Here is a 27382-nt window from a genome sequence, read left to right on the forward strand (position 1 = left end):
ATCTGCAAGAAAACACATAAGCATCATCGGGCAAACTTCTAGATATATATTCATAAAGAGAGAGGAGATGTGTGTATATAGAACGTTAGTTTCTTTTTAATCAGAATGCATAGGTTACTGCCCACAGGCACAGTGAATAGAATTGAATTTATAATAAATAGAATAAATAAAATACAATATGTAATATAGTATGTGATGTGAACTGTTGTGCATACTGTTATTTTTATTTATTATTTATTTATGTGTTAAGCATAAGCGGAAGAGAATGGATGGGGGATTTTTTCAGTCTTGACCCTCCCCTGTAGCTCAGTGGCAGAAACCGGTAGGCGGTACTGTGCAGATCTCTAAATTGATTGGAGGGCTCAGCCGTCATCATTGCACGTACTACTACGTCACACGTAAGGTCAAGAGGAAAGAAGCATGGCTGCTGTGTTGAGAGGGTCTCGGTATCTAGTAGGAAGGTGTTGCAAGCATGTTGACTTTGCGTTTGGTAAGTACAGTAAACTGAGACCGTGTGCGCACTGCGTAGGGCGCCTCGCGTACTTTGCAACCCAAAGTTATTCTTTGAAGGATCTTCGTGGTGTGAATAGGCATTTTTGCTTGAAATGTGGAGAGAGAAGTTTGAGTAGAATTTTCGCTGGACTGAGTTTAGCTGCTGCTGCAGGGCATTCTGTTCACGATTAACTGCATAAGGATCTTTTTTTTTTTTGTTAAAGATTACACCCTCCTTGACGGCGAGTTGTCTACCAGAGCTACACACTACTCTTTATTTCAAAACGGTCCAGGACAAAAATTGTCATAGTTTGGTCTCAAGTCTTACCGTGTCCTGCCTTTTTATCCAAGGCACATTATGCAATATTACCACTACACACTGTAGACATAGACATGGTCTGGATCTTTATAACATCTTACAGTTGTTTAGAGAAACCGATGAGGGGGAAAAATGTAAATATTTGAAAAAAAAATGCTGTGTTTTGGATAGCATAGAGATATATTATTCAGAATATGAATAAACAAAACGCAGTGATTAAAATTCCCCCAGACAGGCATGTGTTGTATCTGTTTTTAATGTTAATACCAAGGCAAAACAATGGTATTTATTCAACACATAACTTTTAACATTGAAATAAGTTTGTGTGTTACGAATGATGCCCTTTAATTAAGTAAACATTAAAAATGGTGGGACTTTGATACTGCAGGACAAATGCACTAGGTCAAAAATGGACCGAATATATTTTATTGTGTTTTAGGGAAGATTTCAATCTAAATATATATTTAAATCAAATTAATTTCATAATTTGAAATTCAGGTAATTATTAAAATTAAATGACTTCTCCGCATAAATAATGGGGACAGTGTGTCTTATAATCTTCAATTTGGTGGTTGTTTTTCAGTATCCACGAGGTCTATGGCCTCAAAGACACAGGTGGGGTTTGTTGGTCTGGGAAATATGGGAAACCCAATGGCGAAGAACTTGCTGAAGCATGGATACCCAGTCATTGCTACCGATGTGTTCCCAGAGTCCTGCAAGGAAGTGCAAGAGCTGGGTGCTCAGGTAGTCTAAGCTGAATGTACGCACATCTTTGTGTTAAAAAAATAAAATGATTGTACATCTTGTAACACTTTTTTTGTTTTGTGTATGTGCCTGTTTGTTTTTGGGGTCTTTATTCCTCAGATTGTGGATAATCCGGCTGAGGTAGCAGAGAAGGCTGATCGTATTATAACAATGCTCCCCTCTAGTCCCAATGTCATTGACGTTTACACTGGACCCAATGGCATTCTTAAGTACTATTTTTGCTTCTTTTTGAATATGTGCTCTATGTCATGCTCCCTTATCTCTTATCTCAGATTTAGCTAAACTAATTGAACCTTTATCAACAGAAAGGTAAAGAAAGGCTCCCTACTCATTGACTCCAGCACTATTGACCCAGCTGTGTCAAAAGAAATGGCTGCTGATGCTGAGAAGATGGGGGCAGTTTTTATGGACGCACCTGTATCAGGAGGTAAGTTTAATATTTTATTTATTAGTTTTATTATTTGCACCTGTGTTTTTCAAACATATTACAGTTAAGTAGTTTGATTATTTGATAAACAATTTTTATTTTATTTGAATAGAGTTTTGTTTCCCTGGATAGATGTATTTTGGTTCAGCTTTATAGTATTTGTGAAATTGCTGGCTTCCCATTAAATTACTGTGTAGAACAAAGTAATTTAAGGGTATTAATAACCTGTCCTTATATCTTAATACTCCTGAGGACATTCTTCTGATAGCAATGAGAGGTTGATGCATTGCAGCTTTTCTTTCATGTAGGCTAGCAATGGTAGATGGTTAACAAACATGGACAAGGTCAAATGCTGTGAAAAGGTATTTGCCCTTCCTGGTTGTTCTTTTTTTTTCATAGTGGTTTCATGCTGCAGATCATCAAACAAACTTAAATCTTAGATAAAGATAACTGGATTAAAATAATTAAATACAAAATGCAGTTATTTATATTTTTTAAATAATGATTTCTTTATTAAGGGGGAAGAAAGCTATTTAAACTTACCAGTGGTATGAGCTAAAAAAAATTCAAGGACAGCTGAGAAACAGAGTTAATGACATCAATAAGTCTGGAAAGGGTTACAAAGCCAATTGTAATGCTTTGGGACTCCAGTGAAGCATGGTGTGAGCTGTTATCCACAAATGGAAACATCGTGGAACAGTAGGGAACCTTGCCAGGAGTGGCCGGCCTACCAAAATGACTCCAGGAGTGCATCAGTGAGTCATCCAGGAGGTCACTAAAAGAACCCAGAACATTATCTAAAGAACTGGAGAAGTCAGAGTTCATGATTCAACAATAAGAAAGAGACTGAACAAAAATGGCATCCATCGGAGAGTACCAAGGGGAAAACCACTGCTGACCAAGAAGAACACAAAGGCTCATCTCACATTTGCCAAAAAATATCTTGATGATCACCAAGACTTTTGGGGAAATTATTCTGTGGATTGATAAAACAAAAACTAACCTTTCTGGAGGGTTTGTGTCCCATTACATCTGGAGTAAAACTAACACAACATTTCATAAAAATAACATCATGCCAGTCAAACATGGTGGTGGTAGTATGATGGTGTGGAGCTCCTTTGCTGCTTCAGGACCTGAACGGTTTGCCATAATTGATGGAATGTTAAAGTCTGCTCTCTACCAGAAAATCCTGAAGAAGAATGGTTGGCCTTTAGTTTGTGGCCTTAAGCTCAAATGTACTTGGATTGTGCTGCAGGACGTTGATCCAAAACGCAACAGTACACCAAGTCCACCTCTTAATGGCTCAAAAAAATAAAGAAGAAGGTTGTGAGGTGACCTAACAAAGTCTGGACTTAAAACCATTGTTTCCCCTTAATAAATGAATAATTTAAAAACTGCATTTTGTAGTTACTAAGGTTATCTTTGTCTAATACTAAATTTTGTTTGCCACACTGACATGTTTCAGATCAATGTAAAAAAAAAAAAAAACAAAGAAGTCAGGAAGCGGTCGAACACAGCACTGTATATGCAAGTAACTCCTCCAAGCCAAAAGCTGAGACTTCTGACTACTCCAGTATTCAGTTTCTGTGTCAGTGACAGGGGATACGTCCCACCCCCACCCCCCCACTGTTCAAACCTTCTGTTTGCAAGGGGCAGCTAATCAGTACAAAGCTGGTTTAAAAGTTGGGTGGTCTTAAAGAGACAATATAAATAGCTTTTTTTTTTTCATAAACTGAGGATCTACACCAAGATGAATAAACAAATTTTATTTGATTTGAATAGATTTTTGTTTCCCTGGATAGAAGCATTTTGGTTCAGCTTTATGGTATTTGTGAAATTGCTGGCTTCTTGCAAAGTAACTTTAGCATAGCACAAGAGTCTAAACATGGAAATGGATCCACTTTAACTCTCTGAGGTTTATGTATGTCAAACCTGTACCATCAGAAAATGTGATGAGCTTTTGAAAATTTGAATTTTAGATGATTAAAATGGCAACTCTAATGAACACTGGCTTTACCAATACATCCAGATTAACTTTGAATAGATAAAGACACCCAAATACGTCTTTATATCACAGCAAGTTCAGTGTCATTCGTGCTGATTTTTATTTTTTTTTAGTGTTTGTTAATAAGAAATACCACCATCGTGCTAAAGGAGGAGAAATGGCTTTGCCTTCAAAGATGCTTTATAGCTGTGTGTGTGTGCTCATCCTCTGGTTTTCTTGAGATCCACAAAGAAGCACAGCTTGTTTGAACTTGACCTCATCGCTGTCAAGACAGCCACTTTCTTTGAGTTGAAGTTGGTCCATTTTTTTTTTTTATTTTTTTTTTTATGGACTGGCTCTAAAGATTACTAATGATTTATATGCGTCCACCCCATTGTAGTGCACATGGATTAAAGTTGTCCTGCTTTCTGGCTCAAACTTCTTTGTGTGGTGGCGGCAGTTTAAGTAATGCAATCTGAACCGTATGTCATGCTCTGACAGCACGTCAGTCACCAGGCTTTAGCCCCGAAATGAAGTGAACATCTCTCTTTCTGTCAGGCAGAAATCAAAAGGAGCACAGTGGCAGTGTGGCTAAAGCTTAAACTTAAAAGCACACACGGAGAGAACATAATTGAGTCAGCATGTGTTTTAAAAGTTGTTTCTTTGGGTGAATAAATGTTAGGACCAATTGAGAAACCAGACTGAAATCTTTACTGTACCAAAGGCCACAGTCAGAAATAAGAGTAATAGAGGGATGCTGAAAAGGAAAATCAATGTCCAAAACTGTTCATATCACAAGGAAGGCTTCATTTTGAATGTCTATGACATGGAATTGGATGTCAGAATTCCTCTAGACAAGTCTGAATTACATTTGACAAAAAAACATTAGCTTTGGAATTGATCATCATCCCAGCCTTGCAAACTGTTGGCTAGTTGGTTAGTGTACAACACACAGGGTGGAAAAAATGAATTACACACACATTCCGAATGGAACACACACACGCTCCCAAAACCTAAATGATGACAACAAATCCCACATCTTAATCGAAAGAAGCAGTTTTAACCTAAATCTAGACTCTCTGAATGTTCTTATAAAATAAATACATTTGTGTCTAGTTTAAATTTATAAGCTAGATTTGCTCAGATTTTCACCTTTTTAGATGTGCCTTTGAGTACATTTTGGCAATATTTAAATGATTAAAATGATAAATTATATCCAATATTACCAGCAGTTTAAAAAAAAAAGAAAAGAAAAAAAATCCAAATACTTGTCCCCATTACGTCACTACTCTTCAATATCAAATAAATTTTCCGTCTATACTTTACTGTAATCCAGGCAGTTTTCAGTGTTGTGCAGATGACACAGCTGTGGGTTTCGTTAACTGCTTTCTGCGTGTCTATGAAGTTAATCAGAAGTCGCAGTTATCTCTTTCATCACAGCTACTTGTTATATTGTTAAATGCCTCGGCCAAGTGTCCATGCTGTTCCTTTGAACAACACAGAGGCACTACATTGATATGCCAGCGTAGTTGTTAAAGCTTTTGGTTTACAACATAACACACAGGTTGGGTTTTTTTTTTTTTTATGTACATCCTTTCAGGATGAGTTTCAAAGGCATTACTCATGCTTTTCATGCTTCTCAGCTTGCCTGTTGTAACTCCCAGCACAGTGTCTTTCTAGATTCCCATTAATACAAAAGGCTTCAGGCAGACTGCGCAGAAGGATTAGGGAGTCACATATTCCGCCCATCCTGGTCCTTCTCCTCTGCTGGGTTCCTGTAAACTTTAAGATTAATTATAAGACACTGTTGGTTAATTTCTTGGCACCCAGTGGCTTGCACCTGGTTATTATATTTGCCAAGGTTTTAACCCCATATGAACCTGAATGCATGGTTAATGCACAAAAGAATCCAGCAACAGCTGGTTTTATATTAGGGCAAATCCTGACCAACAGTGGGAGAAAATACATTTATCTACAACTTATTTGCTTTTAGCTCTTCCATTTGTTGTCGATCATCTTAATTCTTTTTTGGGGGGATTTTAATTATATTTTACATTTATATTTTTATACGTTTATTTTATTTTTTGTGTGTTTAACCTCACATACAGTCTCATTTTGTCATTTCCATGACTTACAAGATTTGATTTGACAGAACATCCCCTTTTATTTATTTTTTCTTCATAGTGGGTCTCTTTTGTTTGCATTTGAATCACAGCACCTTTATTTTAAGGAAGGCAGGAAACTGGGAGTGCAGAACACTAATAAAAAGATGCAACAAGATCTTTTCTTTCTTTTTTTTTCTTTTTTTTTTAAATGTCATATTAAACTAAAAATATTCCACTAGCCCTGGCCCTGGATGTACTAATGAAATCTGTTCTTCTACACTATGCTGAATGTGTAAAGCATAGAACGGTAGCTGCTAATAAGGCTGCATGGTTATGGATAGTATATTTTTAAAATTAGTTACTACTTAGATAATTTGCCTTCTTTTTAAATTTTGATCAAACAAATGACACTTTTAAAAAAATGTAGCACTGTATACCAGATGTTGTATGTAACCATGGTTTCCCTTTCCCAGGTGTGGGTGCCGCCAGCTCGGGTAAACTGACTTTCATGGTTGGAGGAGCAGAGGAGGAATTTACTGCTGCTAAAGAACTCCTGAGCTGCATGGGAGCTAATGTGATCTATTGCGGTCAAGTTGGAACTGGACAGGTGTGAGCCGTTATCTGGCCTTTGTGATTCTGAGAAACACTGATCATGTGTCCACAGGTTCATTCGTAACCATTTCACAAAATGAGAAATGTAGATGTCACCTAACGTATTACCATTTTGTTGTAGGCTGCTAAAATTTGCAACAACATGCTTTTAGCTATTGGAATGATCGGGACTTCTGAGGCAATGAACTTGGGAATCAGGTGAAAACGCTTTCTTAGCATTACAGAAAATGGATGACAAATAACGACATGTGGTTAAATTCTAACATTGGTTTCAATTCACAGACTTGGTCTTGATCCCAAACTTTTGGCCCAAATCCTGAACATGAGTTCAGGCCGGTGTTGGTCTAGTGACACCTACAACCCTGTACCAGGAGTCATGGAAGGAGTCCCCTCTGGGAATAACTACCAGGGAGGCTTTGGCACTCAGCTAATGGCTAAGGTTAGTTTGTAAACCTCACGGTCACACATATGAGGGAGGAATTTTATTTTATAGTCATAACATTTCCTCTCAGTGATGTAGACGGCTTATTGCCAGCAGCACCACTATTTTTAAATAAGTGTTTTGTCATTCATAAAGTATTTGTTTATGGCGTATTTATTTCTGTGCCTTACTTTAATGACAGCAACTTACAAAACTTAAAATAATCCAGCGAACTTTTGTTTACGTCTTTTCTTTTTAAAAGGGATCAAGCTTATATTAATACAACACAGAGAAAACGTGTCTGTGGTCTTCTAACTTGTGGTTTCAGAATGACATTTTCCCCTTTTTAATTGTGTTTCTAATGTATGTGGGGCTTTTTTTTTTTTTTTTTTTTAATTTTCAGGACTTGGGCCTCGCTCAGAACACAGCAACCAACACAAAGACGCCTGTCCCTCTAGGTTCCTTAGCCCATCAGATGTATCGTATGATGTGCGCACGTGGTTACGCCAATAAAGATTTCTCCTCAGTGTTCCAATTTTTGCGTGAGGAGGAGGGCCAGTAATGTCAGCCTCCACGCCGTCCACAGCCTTTCAATGCCCAGCTCTGCACAGGACTAACATAGCGTAGTTAGGGTGCATTTCACCACAAGGACTTTTTTTTTTCTTGAAGGTCTCAGAGCTCCAACAAAGTGTGACAAAACAAATGAGAACTTCATTCCTGTCAGGAAATCATGTATCCTGTGTGATCTAGCCTTTTTATAGTAAAAACACTCATTTCATTTTTTATTTACAAGATGTTGAATTATCATCTATGCATCTAAAATTTTAGCAGAAATTCTTCTTGTTAGGATTGAACAACTACAAATGCAGTTTGCTCTCTGCATATTTATCTATTGTTTGCAATGGTTTCTTTATGTTGCTATTTTGTTTTTTGTTCATAGGGGAGTTGATGCTTGAGTGTCATGTGGTATCCTGTTTAAAAAACAAAATAAAGAACAATGTTGGCGTCTTTAACGGATTTATTTATTTGGATTTTAGCTTCAAATTGACTTCAGTTTTAATACTTTTTTTTACTCTTGCGCTTTCATTGTGACCTTTTACAATGGCAATACGTTGTGCCCAGGAAGCACCTCAAATAACCCAATGTACGCAGTCCGCAAACTCGCAATTAAATGCAGTCAAAATTCACACACTCAAAAAGAAGGATGCTAATTCTCGCGAAAGAGATGGCAATTTAAGATTTAAATACATTGTGCAGCTCCTATTTGGTCTCGCACTGCGTAATTTTCACCCCATGCTTCAGAGCACTAGTAAGTTAAATAGCTCCCAAATGTTACTTTGTATCGTGTGTCTTACTGAATTAGTAGTCACGGTAAAATGCTGAACAAACAGCTGCCACGGGAAACTTTGCTGCAGAGGGGATGCAGTGATGGGATGCGGCGTGATAGAGAAACACATGCAGGGGCAAAACTTGTAGAACAACTTATTCTTCCCCGCTCTCTAAGATTTTCATATTTTTTGCGCTTTGACTCGTCAGGCTAAGAAACAAAGCCGTGGTAAACTGCCACGCCAGGTTGTCCGCCTCATTAGTTTGGGAATCTACCCCTCTCTTCTATCCCCACTTACGCCAGACAGGAGGACGGCATGTTTCTGATCTAGTTTGCCAAGAACCACTGAGAGGCCAAGGTGCCATAGGTCATGCGATCACAAGACAAACCCATAAAAAGTCCATTAAGCACTGTAGGCTAAGAGCTGTGTTGTCATCTACTTGATAGGTACTGCAAACAGAGCAGCACTTTGGTCTCCGCAGACAGTAACACACGAACATCAGCGCGCATGACACGCCGAAGCTCAAGTTATGGCATCTTTACTTTTTAAAATAAATTATACATCCAGCCGTGGGTTTGGTTTCTTCTCTCTCTCTCTCTCTCTAAAAATAAATAAATAATATGTGTATTTGATCATGGATCGTGTCAGCCAAACGAGGTTCTTTCAGGCTCTGCCTAAAACTTCTTTCAATGTTTGCAAAAAGTTGATATATTCTAATGTTGATCGTGTTAAAAAGACACATCCTCTGTATTTTTTAGTTCCAAATGTAATAAATGGTGGCTTATCTTTTCTGTCTTTAATTTAAAAATGTAATGAAATCAAAATTAACAATTAATATGTTTATTATCTATCTATATTGTTTTTTTATATATATATATATATATATATATATATATATATATATATATATATATATTTATTTATTTATTAGGAGGTGAAAAACAAGCCCTGCAAACAGAATTATAAGCATCAGTAAATCTGTCTGTGTTAGCCGCCTAACTTCAGAGGTCTTTTGTCTTCTTCTATATTTAATTTATACATTTCTAGGTTCTTTGTCTTCTTTCAGTTGTGTATGTGATAATTAGTCTAGTATTTAGAATCTGCAATCACAGTTTCTTGGTCAGTATTGACATCAGTTAATCACTGAATTTTCAGACAAAATTACGCAAAGTAGTTTAATGCTGAATCTTGCGTGTGTGTCTGTGTGTATGAACACACTGAAATCATCTTTACTGATTTTCCTTAATTTTCAGTCAGTGATCGACTTTCAGTTGAGTAAACTGCTCAAAAACCGATTTCTACTAGCTGTTATATTCAGTTTAGAAAGGCATCCGCTTTTTAATGTGTGAACAACTTGGCTCAGATTCCTTTCGAGCCAGCTCTCATTTATTGTAGCTCAGCCGCTTTTTTTAGATGGAAAAAAATGCGACGTAGCATAATGTTTAACAAAAAGCAGATTCAGGGTAGTTTATCGTGACAATGCAATAAAAAAAAACAAAAAGCGATAAAAACAATAAGCATTATGAGTTTTTTCCCCTGAAATCCAGCCTAGACTACTACTCACTCTTGCCTATTAGCTATGAACTTGGGCCATAAAGATTTACGGCCTCAAAAGGTGGGAAAACGCTATTAAAAACATATATATATATATATATATATATATATATGGTTTTTTTTTAAAAAGGTGCTCAAATTTAGTTGGGTATACATTCCTCTGCGTTTGTGGTTTCAAACTTAAAATAACCACATAAATCTTAAATGAAAATAGTATGTAAATTCCCTCCAGTCCGTATTCACCTTTTCAGTCTGGCAGACTCACTTGCACAGACTTCCACACGGGCTAAAATGTAAACATTGGATTTGTTGCTGGTTGCACTGCAGACCAATGAGCATATAGCACCTGTTTATGGTAATATCTGCCCCAATGCTCCGAGTTTTTTAAAGCTCTGACTCAGGAAAATAGTAACCCACGTGACCCTACAAAGATATAGGTTTAGCATATTTCCCAGAAAGTCCTTCATTCTTATTCTTATTATTATTTACAATACAGGGATGTAGAAACACTTAACCTTTAGTTTTGATTTGGATCATTTCAAATCAAATAGATTTTATTCTTACTTAATTGCAAAGTCTTATCATAGGAAGGGAATAGTGCAAATTCAAGTTACTCCTCGTGGAAACCGGTGCCGCCCAAGCAGTCCGCGGAATTTAGCGCTTCTTTGTCTTTGTGCTTTAAGTGTCATTTTGGCAACACTGCAACTTCAACTTGACCTTGGCCTCCGGCCGCGTCTTACTCGCATGAGGTAGAGTGCAACCAAATGCGCAATGTTTGTTGTATTTTGTGGACCCCAAATTTGTGTTTGCTAAACGTGAGAACGGTTTGATTTTTGATTTCTTTCATAAAATGCATTAAAATATGTCCTTAAGAGATGTGTTTACAGCTTTGTTGTTTGTGTGTGTGTGTGTGTGTGTGGGGGGGGGGGAAGTCTGTCATCCTAGATTTAGTAAAAATCTGCACGTTTTACTTAAAGCGCATTAAAAAGATGTAATGTTTGCAAATCTGGTTTAAACCCCACCAAACACTGGGAGTGTGGAAGTATTATTTTCTTTATCAATCAAGTTAAAACATGTTTGATTGTACGGGCGCGTGTGCATACAAATTCGCAGGGGAGAGAAAAAAAAATCAATAATCACTTACTGCTTATTTCAAACAGTGCGTTACACACTAATAAAATATGACTGCCTCCACACGAGGTTCATTCGGTGTGAGACTCCAAAAATCGTTTCCGATAGAAAAAAAATGCCTGCGGGTCTTGTTGGCAAATACTGGATGCACTGACGTGCGGTGTCTTCTCAAACTCAGAGCCTGATCTGCATTATCTCGTGTCAAGACGTTTATCGTCTCCTTTGCATATCACGTGCTTGGCCCTGGCCAATAACCTTACGATCTTTACGTACTCAGGCGTGTTGGTATCGTTACTCTGCCCGAGTCCCTGTCTGGGCTCAGTCGAGGGGATTTTGAAAAAGAGTTGGTCGTCTCAATGTAGGGAATGCTATGACCGCCTCATTACTCCTCCACTCGCACTGGATTGACCCGGTGATGTTTCTGTACGAGAACGGCTTGGATGAAAGAAGCAAGAACATGGAAGGATTTACCGGAGGCAATTTTGCTGCAAATCAGTGCAGGAATCTGTTAGCGCATCCAACCTCACTGGCGCCCAGCACCACCTACACTGCGAGTGAGGTGCCAGTGTCTGGCATGGGGGAACCTGGCAAACAGTGCAGCCCCTGTTCTGCCACTCAGAGCTCGCCCAATGCATCTTTGCCCTATGGATATTTTGGCAGCAGTTATTACCCCTGTAGGATGTCACACGGCAGTGTTAAAGCGTGCGCACAGCCTTCTGGTTATGGCGATAAGTACATAGACTCATCGGTCTCTGGTGAGGAGTTCTCTTCTAGAGCGAAAGAATTTGCGTTTTATCAGGGGTATTCCTCTGGCCCTTACCAACCCAGCTACTTGGACGTCCCTGTCGTACCTGCGCTGAGCGCCCCATCTGAGCCAAGACACGAGTCTCTGTTGCCCATGGAGCCTTACCAGCCATGGGCCATCACCAACGGTTGGAGTGGTCAAGTTTACTGCACCAAGGAGCAACCACAGTCAAATCCTCTGTGGAAATCCACTTTACAAGGTATTTAAGTTTTTTCTTTTATTTATTCATACAGAAATATGCAGTCTTTGCCGGCGTGTGTAATTAAACTTGCAAAAACACGTGCTTGCAGGGCTTCATATCAGGTTGTTTTTCCCCCACTTCATTTTGCGGTTGGACTTTTTAACAATATATTTGTTGATGTATTTTTTTTTTTTATCAATCCAGCAGATTAACGAACTGATATGCTTTATTTCCCAGAAACTATCTCTGGTGGAGACAACTCTGTGCGTCGTGGGAGAAAGAAGCGTGTGCCATACACCAAGGTGCAGCTCAAGGAACTGGAAAGAGAATATGCCACCAATAAATTCATCACCAAAGACAAAAGGAGAAGGATATCTGCGCAGACAAACCTGACAGAGAGACAAGTGACAATCTGGTTTCAAAACAGGCGCGTAAAGGAGAAAAAAATCGTCAATAAATTCAAGAGCTCCAGTTAGCTCCGCGGATGGTGAAAGGTGGACATAGATGCCCTTTAATCCGAAAAAAGAAAGCAAAAAAAAAATACCTGTGCTATAATTTATTACTTTATGAACGCTTTTGTTGTCGCCAGAGAGGCTCTGTTTTGTCCTGCACATTTCCTTCTCCTGTTTTAATGGGAACCAGCCTATACGGCCTGTTGACAGAAGATCGGAAAGGCTTTGGAACACGTTGACCAAGGCAATTGTGCGTGGGATGCTTTAATATTATTAACCAAAGACATTCTGCTTTGAAAAAAAAAAAAAAAACTAAAAGAAGAGAAGAAGAAGATACACGCTGTCCACTCACGGGCCTTTCTTCTACTTAATACAACACTGAAATCAAGGCTGAAGCGCATGGAATCACTAACAGTGAAAACATTTATAGACAGTGTAATGCTAAATAAAAATGTCACTGCATATAAACAGGCCAGGCTCAGGTAATAACGGTCAAATTCACATATTAATTACAGGATTCAATTCTTCACACAAGTTCTTGGCGGCTCGAAAAAAAAACAAGCTTAAAAAGTCAACTACTTACTGAACTTATTGAAATAAACTTTATCCTTTAGTATCAATCAGTAGTTAGGTAAATGTCAAACTCGAGACTGGCTTGTGTACTTCAGTACTGGCCTCCAGTTTAATCGCAATTCTCTCTTTTTTTTCAAAGTTTTACTTCTTTTGTTCAAAAGAATTCTCCTGCGAACGAGCTGATAACCTACGTTAATTTCCTGGCTTTCAAGAAAATATAGGCATATTTAAACATGTAAATACTATGACTGCAACATCTATCCTCCCATTTTTGACAGCAATAGCCAACTTTTTTTTTTAATAATAAATGTTTGAGAGTGTAATCGTGTCTTTCATTGCTCATTTTTATTCCTGTCCGGTTGGAATAAAAAAAAGAAAAAGAAGATGGCTTTCCAAAATCCTTCTCCTGGTAGAATATCATTTTCAACAATCAGTGCAGTATATTTCCTGTATGTAGGCCAACAGGCCTTTAAGGAGAGTCTTGTCGTTGAGCTTGGAGCCTTTTTACCATTAGAAGATTTTATGTCGCCATCTAGTGGCGATGTTCCGTCAGCACAGCGCAGCGCGTCTGCTCATCGACTGCAGACATTTGTCTTCATATCTGTCTCCACACAAGTAATGAGTAAGTGTGTGTGTGTGTGTGTGTGTGTGTGTGTGTGTGTGTGTGTGTGTGTGTGTGTGTGTGTGTGTGTGTGTGTGTGTGTGTGAGAGAGAGAGAGAAAGAGAGGGAGAGAAAGAGAGAGTAAGAATGAGAAAAAGAGAAAATCCTCGTTGCTTTAAACCTGACAAACAAGTCTATTATTAAAATGTGTCGTGTGCCTGATTGATCAGCTAAGGTAAGAGTTCAACACTATTGTTTATCTCATTAGCAATAGCATTTAATCAATAGCTTTAGCATATCGTTCAAATATCACAGTACTATGGAAGTATATTTTTAAAGACATATCTGACAAATATGAAGTCGTGGCAAAGTGAAATAAGGATGTTAATAATTATAATCATGCACACACACACACACACACACACACACACACACACACACACACACACACACACACACACACACATATATATATAATTATTACTTCGTATTCCCATTGTTAATTAAACATCCAACGAAAGAGCTTGGTATGAATAAATATATACATATATATATATATATATATATAATATATATCATAAAAGCTTTGAGTTTCAATACATTTTTCATTAAATTCTTCATTTCGTCAAATAATATTCCTGGGCATATTTACTATAGTCATTTAAAATGTATTTTCTTTTTATCTATGAAGAAACAATCCAATCAACCCCTTTTACTTTAAATTATATATATATTTTTAAAAAATGTTTGTTTTTTGAAGCAAAAAATACATTTGTTGAGTCGTCATTAAATAATAATGAGAAATCCCGTCATTGAAAAAAAAATGTGGCCTGAAACTGTTTTAATAGGCTGCTGATTTATTAATCATCATCAGATTTAATAATCGGCAGCATATCGAAGATACCGTACACACAAGCTGACTGCAACCCAGAAATGTTTCTGTGTTGAATTCATAAAGTAAGAGCGCGTAACCAATCAGTTCGTTAACCTCTCTTCACCTCTCCTTCAAAGTATTGCGCCTCAGTAATCCAATATCACAATTACCTCAAAATATCTCATTTCCAAATGAGATCAATTAACATTCTGCAACAGCAAACTGCAGGTTAAAAAGCTTATTTAATAACTGGAGGAATAAAAAAAATGTGTTGTGTAAAATAAGACTGCGTGACTGAAGTCATGTAAGTCATGCTATTAACTTAACCGTACTGAAGGCCTGTGAGGCCGGTTGCTCTTTTTTTCTGTCCGGTTATATTTGAAGGATGGACCTGTGCCATAAAAAGGAGCATTTTTAACGCTAACCAGGCAGCACCCTCTGGTGAGTGCGACCCTCTCTTCTCAGTCACATTGTGCCGTCCAGGGTAACAAACAACACTGACTTTACCGTCTATTTCGAGGCCGGGGTTTCGTTAGGATACTTTCTAACACCGCTCATTATTTCGAAATCTAGAAATTGCATTGTACGCATTTTGCTGGCTGGCTTCTTGGCAATAAATGAGGTTGTTTTAAATATTCTCCCATCATGAGATGGATTCAAAATCTTCCCCGTGTGTGAATTGTCTACAAGTGCGGGGCTTCTTCTTGTTGGGTTGTGCCATTGCTCCCCCTAACAGCCACACAGGTAAATGCATCTCACTCCAAAACGTCCTGTATTGTGCAGACCTGAAGGTTGCTGCTGTATTAATCAGTAAAAGAGTGAAAATAGGCCTGCTGTTTAGTTTGATTTGATCTTTAAACTTTATCTTTAAATGTAAATGATAGCGTTTGACAAGGAGGAAACTGGAGCCAAGAATATTTACAAGTGTGGCCTACAGCCTAAATGGCTAAAAATAAGAAGACGGGGGAAAAGACGAAAAGTGAAGCTTAACTCATCATGCTGCACAAAATAACTCTGGGTTTAATGCCTGGTTTAAGAACTCATTATGTTCTTGTGTATTTGCATAGCTGGATGTTGGCGTTGAAGGTTGTGCAATGAACTTCAGACAAGAGCAAAGATCTTTATTTGTTGCAGCTGAAGGCAGACTCCTGGCACCCACGAGCAAACTGGAATGTTCGAAAGGAGCTGCCTTTCTTCAGCTTTGAATATTTTTGCTTTTCTTGATCAGAGATACGGAGTCATGCCTAAACACACTCAACACCTGATCAAATCCACTGCTCGCATTCATTTGTCTGTCAGGATAATAGGGGCTGAAATCCACACTTATCTAATCATCCACGTGGGATTGATTTTAGCCCAACTGCTGTCTTCATTTGCTAAACTTTCAAAGATGAACACGAGGCTGAATTTTCGAATCCAGAAAGTTTTATTAAGGCATTTAATTAGACTTTCTTTAAACATATATTTTATTTTATTTTATTTTATTCGCTCCTACAGATGCACCCAGAGTCCAGTTTTCTGTCCATTTTTAAACTTCATTACAGCAAACATTCAGATTTCCATTAAACTGAAATAAATATCGTCGTACGATCTCTTTGCTGTTCAAAGCGACCTTATGAATTACTTTAAAACGAGCGCAAGACAACTCCTTAGGGGTTACCGACATAGTTCTAACTACTTAAAAAAGACAGAGAGACACGTTTCTAGTAATATTTGGGTATCTTGAAAATCTTTCTGTCCTCCAAATCATTCCCATTTTTTCCTCCCGAGTCATCGTTCATACTCCAGGCTCATAGACGCAGAGCTGTTGCAAAGTGAGCAGTCTGTATGCTTTATTCATAAATCCTCGTACATATTAAGAAGTGCTGGAAAATAAAACCATTTCGTTGTTTGTTTCCACTTGAACATTTGTCTTTGAAGGTGAGTGCTGTGTTTCACGTGTAAACAAAAGAGACCCACTCCGAAAAAAATAAATCAAAAATAAATCGAAACACTTTTTTGGATTTTTTTTTAAACTTGCAATGCTCGGTACATAACATTTTAATTTCTGACATGTTGCTTGAGATACACACAAAATGCCATTATCCTCCATCTACTGTTAAAATACCTGTAATATAATCACAAATGCGTCATGAATCGTCCATAATATGCAGGTAAAATGTTACTTTACTTATACTTTAGACAATTCCCTCTTTTGAAATCTAATTAGGGAACAGGAAAAGTCCAGGAGTTAAACAAAACATATGTCGACCGAAAGTTCTCGGCAATCGAGGAAACGTTTTCTTTTTAAAAGCACCCATCATCGCCCTAGCTGCCAGTCTAAATGTGTGTTTTTAATACATTTTCAGTTTTTGTTACATTGAATATCTGCATTCCTTAAAAAAAAAATTCTTTTACACTTTGCATCTGAGCCAACTTTCGCTTTTTATGATTATCTGAGCAACGTAAAATCAGATAATCCATATTTTAATTAAAATGTAAAACCCACTCGTTATGCTGACATAATACATCATTTTAGTTGTCCAAATGAATATTTTCTGTCATTTTTGTAATAATTATAGAAAAAATAAAGTGTCCATCTTCCTACATTTATTTTCTTTATTATGGAAAACACCTAGAAATCTACTCTCGCAGGCAAGCATGCTTGTAAACGATTACAGCCTCCAGTGAAGCCTTCTCATATCAATTAGTGTGTCAATTTTCTATTTTAATGTACGGCTTTAACATTGCATGTGCTTTTTTTCCTGCATTGAATATCTATTTAAATATAACATGATTTAAAGATGTGATAGACCGATTCACACCTGCAGGCTCGGTTTAATACAGATGCTGCTATAAATACGACGGAACGAATAATTAGCAAAAGAATTTAAACTGGGTGAAAATGTTCGAGACGATTTTAACAATGAAATTAATATTAGTGCCTTAGCAAGAAGCACACGCAGTCCGTTCAAATCAACGAGACAGCCACGTGGGTGAAATATTAGAGTCTCCTAATGCTTCCGTGCAGATGACAAATTCACAGGCTTTGATATATTTGGACGAAATTCTAAAATTGGCTGCACAACGGGTTTAGTGATATGTGACACATGTGCCCACTTAGTCAGCAGTGATGACAAATGAAAATGGGTTGGAGTGTGGGAAATCGCCCGTGTCCAAAGGTTTATATTGGGCGTTGCAATGAGAGAACAAGCGATCCAAAGACTGGAACCCCTTCGACAAATAACTCTATTATCCATAGTACATGAACACGTAAATGTCTACATTAATATCTATGTGTATATATATATATATATATATATATATATATATGTATATATATATATATATATATATATATATATGTAATCACCTTATTATCCTAATAAGCTATACTATAACCTCCCCAACCAGGTGAAAGCACGTGAGGCGTGAAAAAAAGTAGATTTTTCAACTTTTACGCAAAAACAAAAACAAAAAAAATCAAACAAACTGCGGTTCATTATATTTTGGGGGGGAAATGTGGTATTAAATAGAAAATTATGTTTTAACGATCATGGAAATGCTGGTCTGAACAAAAAACCTTGCAAATATAAAAATATAATGAAAAAAAAAGCCTCACAGTCTGTTATCTGTCTGCTCCTGGGTGTGAATCTGTGCTGATGCCTGAAAAACAAAAGTACACAATGTCTCGCATCGCCCCACACTTGTGGACTTGATTGGTCGCCATATAACCAGAGGAGCTATATTAAATCCACAGACAAGGAATAATCCCATTTACAGGCTTCTAACTTCTTAATAAATTGACGCATATGTGACTGAGCACCATTTTTTTTATTTTAAAAACTGGAATCTGTCAAACTATCAAACTCAACAGATCATCTGTTCTATCTAAATGTTGTCATCTGTGTCTCAAAGTTTAACCCTTACGTGCGTAACCGGGTGTGTATCTTTGCTGCTGACGCGGCCGAAAACCTGATCTTCATCTTCAAAAGCGCTCAGGCGACTGTGCTGAGGTCGGGGTTAAGGCGAATGTTAGGTTTAAAAACAGTAAAAAAAAAAAAAAGAAAAGAAAGAAAAAAGCAAAAAATAAATAAATAAAAACTAAAATAATAATATAATTGCAGGTAATTTATATAATTCAGGGGTTTTCCACCCTGTAGCATGGCACTAATAGGCCTTTAGCCAGATAACCCCACTGGAACAATGAAAATCAGTGTATAAGAGGCTCAGCTCTTCCAGCATATCCAAAATAGTTCTGAGCAAAATTCCGTTTCAGTATTTTTCCTTTTCCACACGGCCAAAGATCGACTTCATAAACTCTTTCACTCATATAACCTACACGTTGAGACGTAGGCTATCTGTCATTTTGTGCCAGTGGTCACATGGCTTTGGCCCTCAGGAATGGATAGAGATGGATCCCCACGTCAGCTTGTACGTCTAAGGATTTCTGCTCCACCAGTCTGCCTCAAAGTGACTGGAGCGCAGCGTCGCGGAGGAACTATGCAAGGATTATTATAGGACGTTTTCAGCCACAGAATATGGATTTTGATGAACGGATCTCTGGCTCCAATATGTATTTACCGAGTTGCACTTACTACGTCTCCGGAGCAGAGTTCTCGGGTCTCCCTCATTATTTAACCCAGAGCCAGTCCTCTTGCCCCATGACATACTCCTACCAGTCCTCAGCTCTGCCACAGGTCCCATCCGTGAGAGATGTGGCTTTCAGAGACTATGGCATTGATACTTCAAGTAAATGGCACCACAGCAGGGGGAGCCTATCGCACTGCTTCGCTGAGGACATCGTGCACAGGGAAAGCTGGACGAGCCCGACCTCTCGGGGGGGAGAGATCCTGGTGAAAGGCAGCCCCAGCTCCAGCCACTGCAGCTCCTCCAACCCGACGCCCAGCTTCTATGGCAGCGTTGGCAGGAACGGGGTCCTGCCACAGGCGTTCGATCAGTTTTTCGACACTGCCTACGGGAGCGCAGAGAACGGCGCAACGCCGACGGCACACGCGACAGACACGGAGAGACACGCCAAAGCAAGCCCAGCTCCTGCGCACCCGGGCTCCGACACGGCGGAGAGCTGCAGCCCCAAGTCGTCCTCCGGCCACAGCGAGGAGAAGCAGAGCAAAAGCAGCAGTGAGTGAACCTGCTTAATGCACGGAGAAAAATCTTACGGGTTGCTCTTAAAGCTTTTTATATGCAGTTTTATAAGCACGTAAGGTTTATGGAGGGCCTGCAGATTTACCCTACAACAAAACTATGTTATAAACGACAAGATCACGTGCTTGGGATTGAAATTGGCCGTGAAGACTTTGGCGTTAAGCTTGTCTTCAAGATTTCCAACATGGCCTCTGCTTTTTTCCCCTTCATTTGTGCGCTTGTATGGACTTTTATAATTACCTTGTAAAACATTTATATGCCAAATGTTAATTTTTTTTAAAAAATAAAATACTACTGACATAACAGCCTAACAGCGACCTAGATATTTTAAACACACCACAGAGCCTCTGCATTGATTATAAGCCATTTTTGGATCATTTTAAGATTTAGCATTCTTGTTTATTCCGCGCAGTGTAAAGTGGAGTGTGTGTTGGGCGTTTAAATCTGACTCTGGACAAGAGTTTAGGCTTAACCCTGCTTCTTTGGATAAATATTTACAAATTCACTGGATTTGCAAGGCTTTAATGCACCAGCTGCTTTCCATGACGGCATTTACAGTGCTAAAGCTAAAATAACAGCTCTCTACCCACAGCGAGATCAATAGGGAACAGTAAAAGAATATCAGATACATGATACTCCCATGTGTCGTTTAGGCCTACGCCTTCAATCCCCAAAACAGCCAAGATGATTCCCCCCCCCCCCCCACTTTACAGATTTCAATACGCTTTCACAACTTCCGACAGGCAATCTTTAGTGCCCAACGTGTTTTACTATCAATTCCAGCCTTTGTTTACAAGTCTTGATCCTGTAGGCCTGAGTGTAGGGGGAAGACACTTGAACTCCAAAGCTGGGGCACAGACCGCCAAGTGCTGCTTATCAGCGAGAAATACACTGGCGATCTCACGCGGGTGCAAAGGGGTCCATGTTAATCTTAAGAGACGATCTTTTGCCTTTTGTTGTCTTCCAGGTGGCCAGAGGACGCGCAAGAAGAGATGTCCATACTCCAAATATCAGATCAGGGAACTGGAGAGAGAGTTCTTCTTCAGTGTTTACATCAACAAAGAGAAGCGTCTGCAGCTTTCGCGGATGCTCAACCTGACAGATCGCCAGGTCAAGATTTGGTTCCAAAACAGAAGGATGAAGGAGAAGAAACTGAACAGAGACCGTTTACAGTACTACACCACGAACCCCCTGCTATAAAAAAAAACTGAACAAAGACAGCGGACACGCACCTCTCTCTTTTACACACACATCTATATCATTACCTGGACAGGAGGACGAGATTTTAAAGTGCCACTCTCCATAAATAATTATTTATACACCTTTAACACAGTTTGCTCTATTATTATTATTATTATTATTATTATTATTATTATTATTATTATTATTATTATTATTATTATTATTAAGCTCGACAGATGTTAAAGTTTAATGGTTGCATGGGGGTGCTTACGCAGAAAACCACATCTGTCTGTCCCTTCATTTTATTTAATAATATACATCAAGATGCATTTAAAAAAAATCCAATTTTTTTCCACTATATGATTAAAGTTTACTTCCGCACGCACGTGTATCTTTCTGTCCCCTTTAATGGATCTTGATTTGGCCCAATTTTAGCGCGAACACACATCTTTTGCGGGCCGAAACTTTTGACTCCCCCCCCCCCCCCCCCTCGCCATCTTTTCAGTGTTTCTGTGCAAATAATACAAGAAGTCTGGGGATTTAAAAACGTTTTTTTCTAGGTTTTGGAGTTACTAACAGACCCCCCTCCTGATTTTTGACACCACTGATAGTGATCAGCTGGTCCAAAAACGCTTGCCACGGCATTGCATAGTTGTGGAATGAGTAAAGTCATAATCTGATACAAATTTGTTCGTCTCATGCACTTAAGTCTGAGATTCACTGATATTTAACATCTGCGCTTGACCCTACTACATGCGCTTTGTTGAGCCCTTGCTCGTAAAAGTTGGATTACTTTCCAAATTCATCCAAAGGGCAAACCTCTGATAAAAGAGCAAAGCCTCCAAAAGAAACATAATCCAATATTTTGTTTTATACGCCAGCACGTGGGTCGTATCAGATGCATGATATGTAGGTCTGACGCTTTTTATTCCCTCGTGGCTGGAAATCAGATCCTCTGCAGTTATTATTTGATATCCGTTACAAGGCTTTCATTCATTTCTGGGAGGGGGGATGTGGAAAAGCTTATTTTTGACCTTACATTCCTATTAGGTCAATCTGAAACGATCTTGACACTTAAAAAAATCGCGTAGATCTAATTAAAAAACAAAAAACAAATGTATTTGTTATCTCATGTGGCTCCACGAAGTGTTGTAGCTGTTACTGGACGCTCAAGTCAGCCTGTGTCAGCCTGAACCAGCAGTAGCACATGGGGTAAATAAAGACACGGAGAAACCCCAGACTGTGAGTACAGTCACCACCAACAGTATCATCATTTATTTATTATGTGGAGTGATTTAATCCAAAGACCTTACATAAGTATGTTAGTACATAAACAGTCTTACAGGCAAATGGAGGTAACTGCACATGAAAAGATGGTAAAAAAGAAAAAGTGTTCAATGTGATTTTATAATCAGCATTAGGGCCCTGAAAACAACTTGAATAGCCTGTCATAAGCTAATAAGGGCCCTGTAGCCTTCCTTATACCGTGCATCCTGTGAGGCTCCCAGGAATGCCGCTTTGATTGCTGCACATCCTCCCAGTTGCTCCAGTAACTTGGCCATAAAACGCGGATTCGTCTGGAGCGTTTGGAGTGCAGTGCAATAAAGCGTCTGAGACCAAGGTTATTAACTGTGACTAAGGGCCTGAAAAACAACGGCTGGGAGCACTGAAACTTGTGTTCACGGACCTTTCCGGCCTCATTTGTATCAGCATCTTGCCGTGGTAGGAATATTCCGTTGGTGTTGCGTTCCAGTGTGGGCCTGTTGTGTTTGCCCACTGGGTGGCGCTCCTCAGATCAATGTCATTGCCGTGAATTGAGATATGAAGGAAGTTTGACTCGACGTTCAGCCGCTTTAAAATATGTAACCACCTCAGGATTTTATTGTTAAGGTAGGCACAGACATACTGTCATATTCATTTCACAGTGACAGGGATGTATTTTTCTTTTTTCCCTTCTCTTCTTGTGATTTAAGAAAGTCTATTTTCCACAACATCCAGAATCATTTCTGTCTGCATATAACTGACCTGAAGATGTTTTATTGTATGTTATCATATAATAATAAGATTGCTGGAAAAGTTCCGCAATAAAACTCTGCAGAAAATGTATTTCTGTGTATATTCAATTCAGCAGTTCTCAGGTTGAAATTGTGCAAAGTAATGGGCATGTCTAATGCGCACGAAGAAATAAAATCTCAAAGGTTTATATTCCAAACAGTTTGTGGCTCACTAATTTTTACAACACCATACAGTTTGTTTGTTTGTTTTTTGTTTTTTTTGTTTTTAATGTAGATCATACTTCATTTAGTGGGAGAGGATTTGATCATCCTTGGATACGCGCTATGGGATCAATACAAATCTTTTAAAAAGTGGAAGCCATGGTTCGTTTGGTTACTTTTGTTGTCCCTTTGTGCGTGCGTGCGTAACTGTGTGTGCTTTTCACTCGATTTCTAACATTTATTTAATAAAGTCAGATAAGTAAAAAGCCCCCTTTTTACACCTAAGTTTATGTTTTATGTGAATAATATGAGGGAATGATAATAATCAGCAGACGCGCAGCACACACTTAGACCTGACGGGAAATAATCCAGAGGGGTTAATGGATATTCTCATTCATTCCAGCAAGACTGCTGCACGTTTGCCGCCATATAAAATGGCTGTATATAAACTGCAGCTCTGATTTCTAGACTTTATGGCTCCAGGCTTAAAGGGAGATAGACGTAACCGGTGTTGTATTTTAGGATAAACCCCACGATAAGCGACATTTTAGGCTGACCTAAATCTGTCGGCCACAAACTCTGCTTCTATTTTTATTTAAAGGCGTGCTTTAATGTATTATTTGTATTTGTATTTTTTTTATTTTTTTGCTTTTAACCCAACGCTTTTTGTTAACTAGCTTTAACTGACTTTGTCATGATATAAAAATGGAAAGTAAAAATTAACTAAGATTCTCGATTTGCTTGCTTGGCCGGCCGATGGGATATGATCCGTGTGAGGTTACTGGAGTACTTTTTTTTTTTTTTAAAGTAGTACTTGTTGTTTCCCGAGAAGTGAAATATCTTTATACATTTTGTTTATTTATTCTTTTATTTTAAATACGTAATACTTAATAACAGTATCTCTCTCTCTCCCTATATATATATATATATATATATATATATATATATATATATACACTAAGCTTAAAATTAGGCTAATAAAAAGTGGAGTATGTGCATATGGGCCTTGGTGTAAATATGTATTTATAAGTGTTTCTGAAGAAGCAAGGAATAAATACGTGAGAAAATACGGCATCCCAGCGGTGGCGAACATAACAGTAGAATTAACAAGTTCCAATCTGTTAAATAAGAAACTACCTTCCTTGCAGTATTGCCACTATTAGGCGACAATTACGCAAATGCAGCTCCAGGGCATTGTTCAACTGTGGCGCCTTTACTTCAGTGTTCCTGCTCGCTGCCCTTATAAATGCTCAGCAGAGCATCTGCAATAAAAGTTGCCTTGTCGTGACATTTTAATCCATAATATTCACACCAAAACGTGACCTGAAGTTTTGGCATGAATGCGACAAAGTTGAGCAGCTGTCCACTCTGCTATTGGACAGTCCATGAGAAAATTTTAAAAGGTTCTGGCCAATAATATTAACAATCAGATGAGCACAAGAAAGCTTAAGAGTCCCTGGACCAAAGAGTCACACACATCTTGGATCCTCGACGCATCCTGAGATTCTCAGAGGCACCTCTAGAACCCCTCATTTTACAGTGCTGTAAAACTGGCCATAAAGCTATGCATTGTACATAATGGTTAGGGACAGCTTTCAACAACTGAGTTTTCAAATAGTAGTTGTTGTGCTAAACTTAAGGCAGGAACCTCGAGGCTTATAGGTGCAAGAGTTTAAGGAGATTTAAAGATTTTACTTAAACCCATCTGATACACCACTTTTCCCCCTCAAAGTTTCTCTTTACTTAGCCTAAAACAAAATATATGACACAGTGGAGATGCCTGATCGGGACTGGGAGGAGTCTGTAGTCGCCTGGTGTTTTAATTGGCTGCAGGCTACAGTGAGAAGCGTGAGTATCAGTAATTATTCAGCAATGTTTTGCACAAGAAATGTCAGCCAGAAAGGGCTATCTTCATCCACCGTCAAATTATACCACAGCGATGTCATGCCCCAACAACCAAGCTGGAAATTCCTTTTTTGTGGACTCCTTAATCAACGTGAGAACCGACAGCGGTTCGTATTACCAAAGTAACAGCGTGTATTTGCCACCGGCGTCGGAATATTCATATGGACTCTCCGGTGGCTCTTGTTTCACGGGGATCGGTAAGCGCAACGAGCCAACGACCCAAAGCGTGATCCCCTCTGCTGCTTCGTATGTTCAAGGAATGGAAACGTGGCTGGAAACGTCGAGATCCTGTCGGGTGGATCAGCCCAGCGGCCAGCATATGGCTCAGTGTTCATTCTCGCCGAGTATAAAAGAGGAGAGCGCTTACTGCCTTTATGAGTCTGATAAATGTCCTAAAGGAGCGACAGTAGATGACATATCCTACTCGAGCGCATCCTGCCCGGGTAGCGGCAACACGGTGCCAGTCCCCGGCTACTTCCGCCTGTCTCAGACATACACGTCCTCCAGGCTCTATCACGATGTCCAGCCAAACATGAATCACTTCACTCTGCAACGACCTGCCCGTTTGGACAGCCAAGCCTCCCAGCCGCCGGCTGCCTCTGCGGAGTCGGAGCATGGAGAGGGCCACGAGGAGGCGCCTGTCCCTGCGCCCTGCGCCCCGTCCAGAGGAGAGGACAGCCGCCTCTCCTCGGAAGGCTCGTCCTCTCCCGAACCAACTGAGACATGCAGTACGGAGTGTCCAGAAAAGCTCGTAAAAGGTGAAGAGCTGGCATTAGCTGCAGAAATATGACAAAAAAAAAAAAAAGGAGATGCGTTCATTGCTTTAAAACGTAAGATTTCTGAGCGCAAAAATACGAGAGGAAGATTGGTGCTTTTGGGGAACTGTCAGGCACTTAGAAGTTTATCAGACAGGAAGCAAAATTAAACTTGGCTTATTTAGAGCAGAGATGCAGAGCTATTGTCTCTCTCAAAGGAAAAAAAAACTAAACAAAAATCCCCCAACCCCCCAAAAACAAACAAACAAAAAAAAAAAACAGTGACACGATGTTTTGGCTGTGAATATTAAAACAGGCCTCGTGGATTTATTTCAACTGTTAATAATATAACTAACTGTTATTTAAGACACACCTTAATTATGTATATATATATATTAAAGTATTATAATATATAATACAATATCAGGGATTCTTTGCTTTTTTTTAGGCTAAAGCAAAAACAAGGTCAGTCTAGTCAATTTATCCTTCGCACAGGTGGGATTTCATTTGTCCTTCTCCAACGGGACACAGGCCTCGTTATAATTTCAGCAGACTGTACAGTTTGTGTTTTATGTCTTAATAAAGATGGAAGTGACTGCTACTTAGCGAGGTAAATATCAGTTTCTGGTAAGATGCTGATCTGCAGCTTTACAGTCACTCGGATATTTGTGCGTAAAATCCAAGTGCCGATCATTTAGATCTCAAATATCTGACATTGTACGCGGACATATATACTTTTACTAACAGTTGCAAGTGCAAACATTTGCAATAAATACGTATAGTTGATAAATTATTTGAGTGAACATTTTCATATGTGGGCACTGGCATGTTTTGTTTATATGATGAATGTTATCCGTTCATGATTTCTAACGAATATGACGTTTGTCACACCTGTTGCCTAATATTTGGCTAATTTTCATTGTAGGGGATGGGAAGATGGAAAGTACGGCTAATTGGCTCACAGCTAAGAGTGGTCGAAAGAAGCGTTGCCCCTACACCAAGCACCAGACTCTGGAGCTGGAGAAGGAGTTTCTCTTCAACATGTACTTGACTAGAGAGCGCCGTCTGGAGATCAGCCGTAGCGTGCACCTCACTGACAGGCAAGTCAAAATCTGGTTCCAAAACAGGAGGATGAAACTGAAAAAAATGAGCCGGGAAAACAGGATCCGAGAGCTCTCCAGCAGCTTCAGTTTCTCATGAGACTGTGCGTCTTTGGCGCCCTCCTCCATCCATGGCAAGGACGCCTGTGCAGACCCCACACCCAACTGTGAGAATGAAAATAGGATCCTACTGCTAACTTATTGATTGTTGGTCTTTTTTGAATGATTTTTGTTTTCATGTCTGGTTTATTTTGTCGTCTTTGTATTTATAAATAGTTACATTTGTAACGCCGATCAGCTGAAAATGCTCCGAATGTGACCACAGTGTTTCAGAGCTTCAGGCTTGTACATATTCTTTATTCAACCTGAGTGAACCATTGGAATTTGCATGCTGGACTAACCCTTGGGGAAACTTGTGTTCCAGTTACATGTAGGTCTTTGTGTGAGTGCTAAAG

General features: G+C 39.0%; 4 protein-coding genes across 4 annotated transcripts; all 4 read left to right on the top strand.

Moving 5' to 3' along the window:
* Window positions 1-385: 385 nt before the first annotated feature.
* On the top strand, window positions 386-8138 carry hibadhb (3-hydroxyisobutyrate dehydrogenase b). Its single transcript, XM_063486423.1, has 8 exons — window positions 386-490; window positions 1395-1555; window positions 1676-1785; window positions 1882-2003; window positions 6566-6699; window positions 6826-6902; window positions 6987-7143; window positions 7529-8138. Exons 1-8 carry the CDS (start codon window positions 421-423, stop codon window positions 7685-7687), a joined length of 990 nt encoding a protein of 329 aa, XP_063342493.1. The 5' UTR covers window positions 386-420; the 3' UTR covers window positions 7688-8138.
* A 3370-nt stretch (window positions 8139-11508) lies between these two features.
* hoxa13b (homeobox A13b) lies at window positions 11509-12600 on the top strand. Its single transcript, XM_063487127.1, has 2 exons — window positions 11509-12142; window positions 12362-12600. Exons 1-2 carry the CDS (start codon window positions 11509-11511, stop codon window positions 12598-12600), a joined length of 873 nt encoding a protein of 290 aa, XP_063343197.1.
* Window positions 12601-19144: 6544 nt separating this feature from the next.
* On the top strand, window positions 19145-20969 carry hoxa11b (homeobox A11b). The gene is made up of 2 exons (XM_063485903.1): window positions 19145-19742; window positions 20737-20969. Exons 1-2 carry the CDS (start codon window positions 19145-19147, stop codon window positions 20967-20969), a joined length of 831 nt encoding a protein of 276 aa, XP_063341973.1.
* A 4086-nt stretch (window positions 20970-25055) lies between these two features.
* Window positions 25056-27027, top strand: hoxa10b (homeobox A10b). The gene is made up of 2 exons (XM_063485902.1): window positions 25056-25830; window positions 26753-27027. Exons 1-2 carry the CDS (start codon window positions 25056-25058, stop codon window positions 27025-27027), a joined length of 1050 nt encoding a protein of 349 aa, XP_063341972.1.
* Window positions 27028-27382: the final 355 nt, after the last annotated feature.

The sequence above is a fragment of the Pelmatolapia mariae genome, linkage group LG10_11 (assembly GCF_036321145.2).
Source record: "Pelmatolapia mariae isolate MD_Pm_ZW linkage group LG10_11, Pm_UMD_F_2, whole genome shotgun sequence".
Classification (NCBI taxonomy): domain Eukaryota; kingdom Metazoa; phylum Chordata; class Actinopteri; order Cichliformes; family Cichlidae; genus Pelmatolapia; species Pelmatolapia mariae.

Excerpts from the sequence above, each read along its gene's own strand:
- hibadhb (XM_063486423.1), top strand. The coding sequence starts at position 421 with ATGGCTGCTGTGTTGAGAGGGTCTCGGTATCTAGTAGGAAGGTGTTGC. Across the intron at positions 6,700-6,825 it reads GTCAAGTTGGAACTGGACAG|GCTGCTAAAATTTGCAACAA; the intron begins GTGTGAGCCGTT and ends ATTTTGTTGTAG. Across the intron at positions 7,144-7,528 it reads GCACTCAGCTAATGGCTAAG|GACTTGGGCCTCGCTCAGAA; the intron begins GTTAGTTTGTAA and ends TTTAATTTTCAG.
- hoxa13b (XM_063487127.1), top strand. The coding sequence starts at position 11,509 with ATGACCGCCTCATTACTCCTCCACTCGCACTGGATTGACCCGGTGATG. Across the intron at positions 12,143-12,361 it reads GTGGAAATCCACTTTACAAG|AAACTATCTCTGGTGGAGAC; the intron begins GTATTTAAGTTT and ends TTTATTTCCCAG.
- hoxa11b (XM_063485903.1), top strand. The coding sequence starts at position 19,145 with ATGGATTTTGATGAACGGATCTCTGGCTCCAATATGTATTTACCGAGT. Across the intron at positions 19,743-20,736 it reads GGAGAAGCAGAGCAAAAGCA|GTGGCCAGAGGACGCGCAAG; the intron begins GCAGTGAGTGAA and ends GTTGTCTTCCAG.
- hoxa10b (XM_063485902.1), top strand. The coding sequence starts at position 25,056 with ATGTCAGCCAGAAAGGGCTATCTTCATCCACCGTCAAATTATACCACA. Across the intron at positions 25,831-26,752 it reads TCCAGAAAAGCTCGTAAAAG|GGGATGGGAAGATGGAAAGT; the intron begins GTGAAGAGCTGG and ends TTTTCATTGTAG.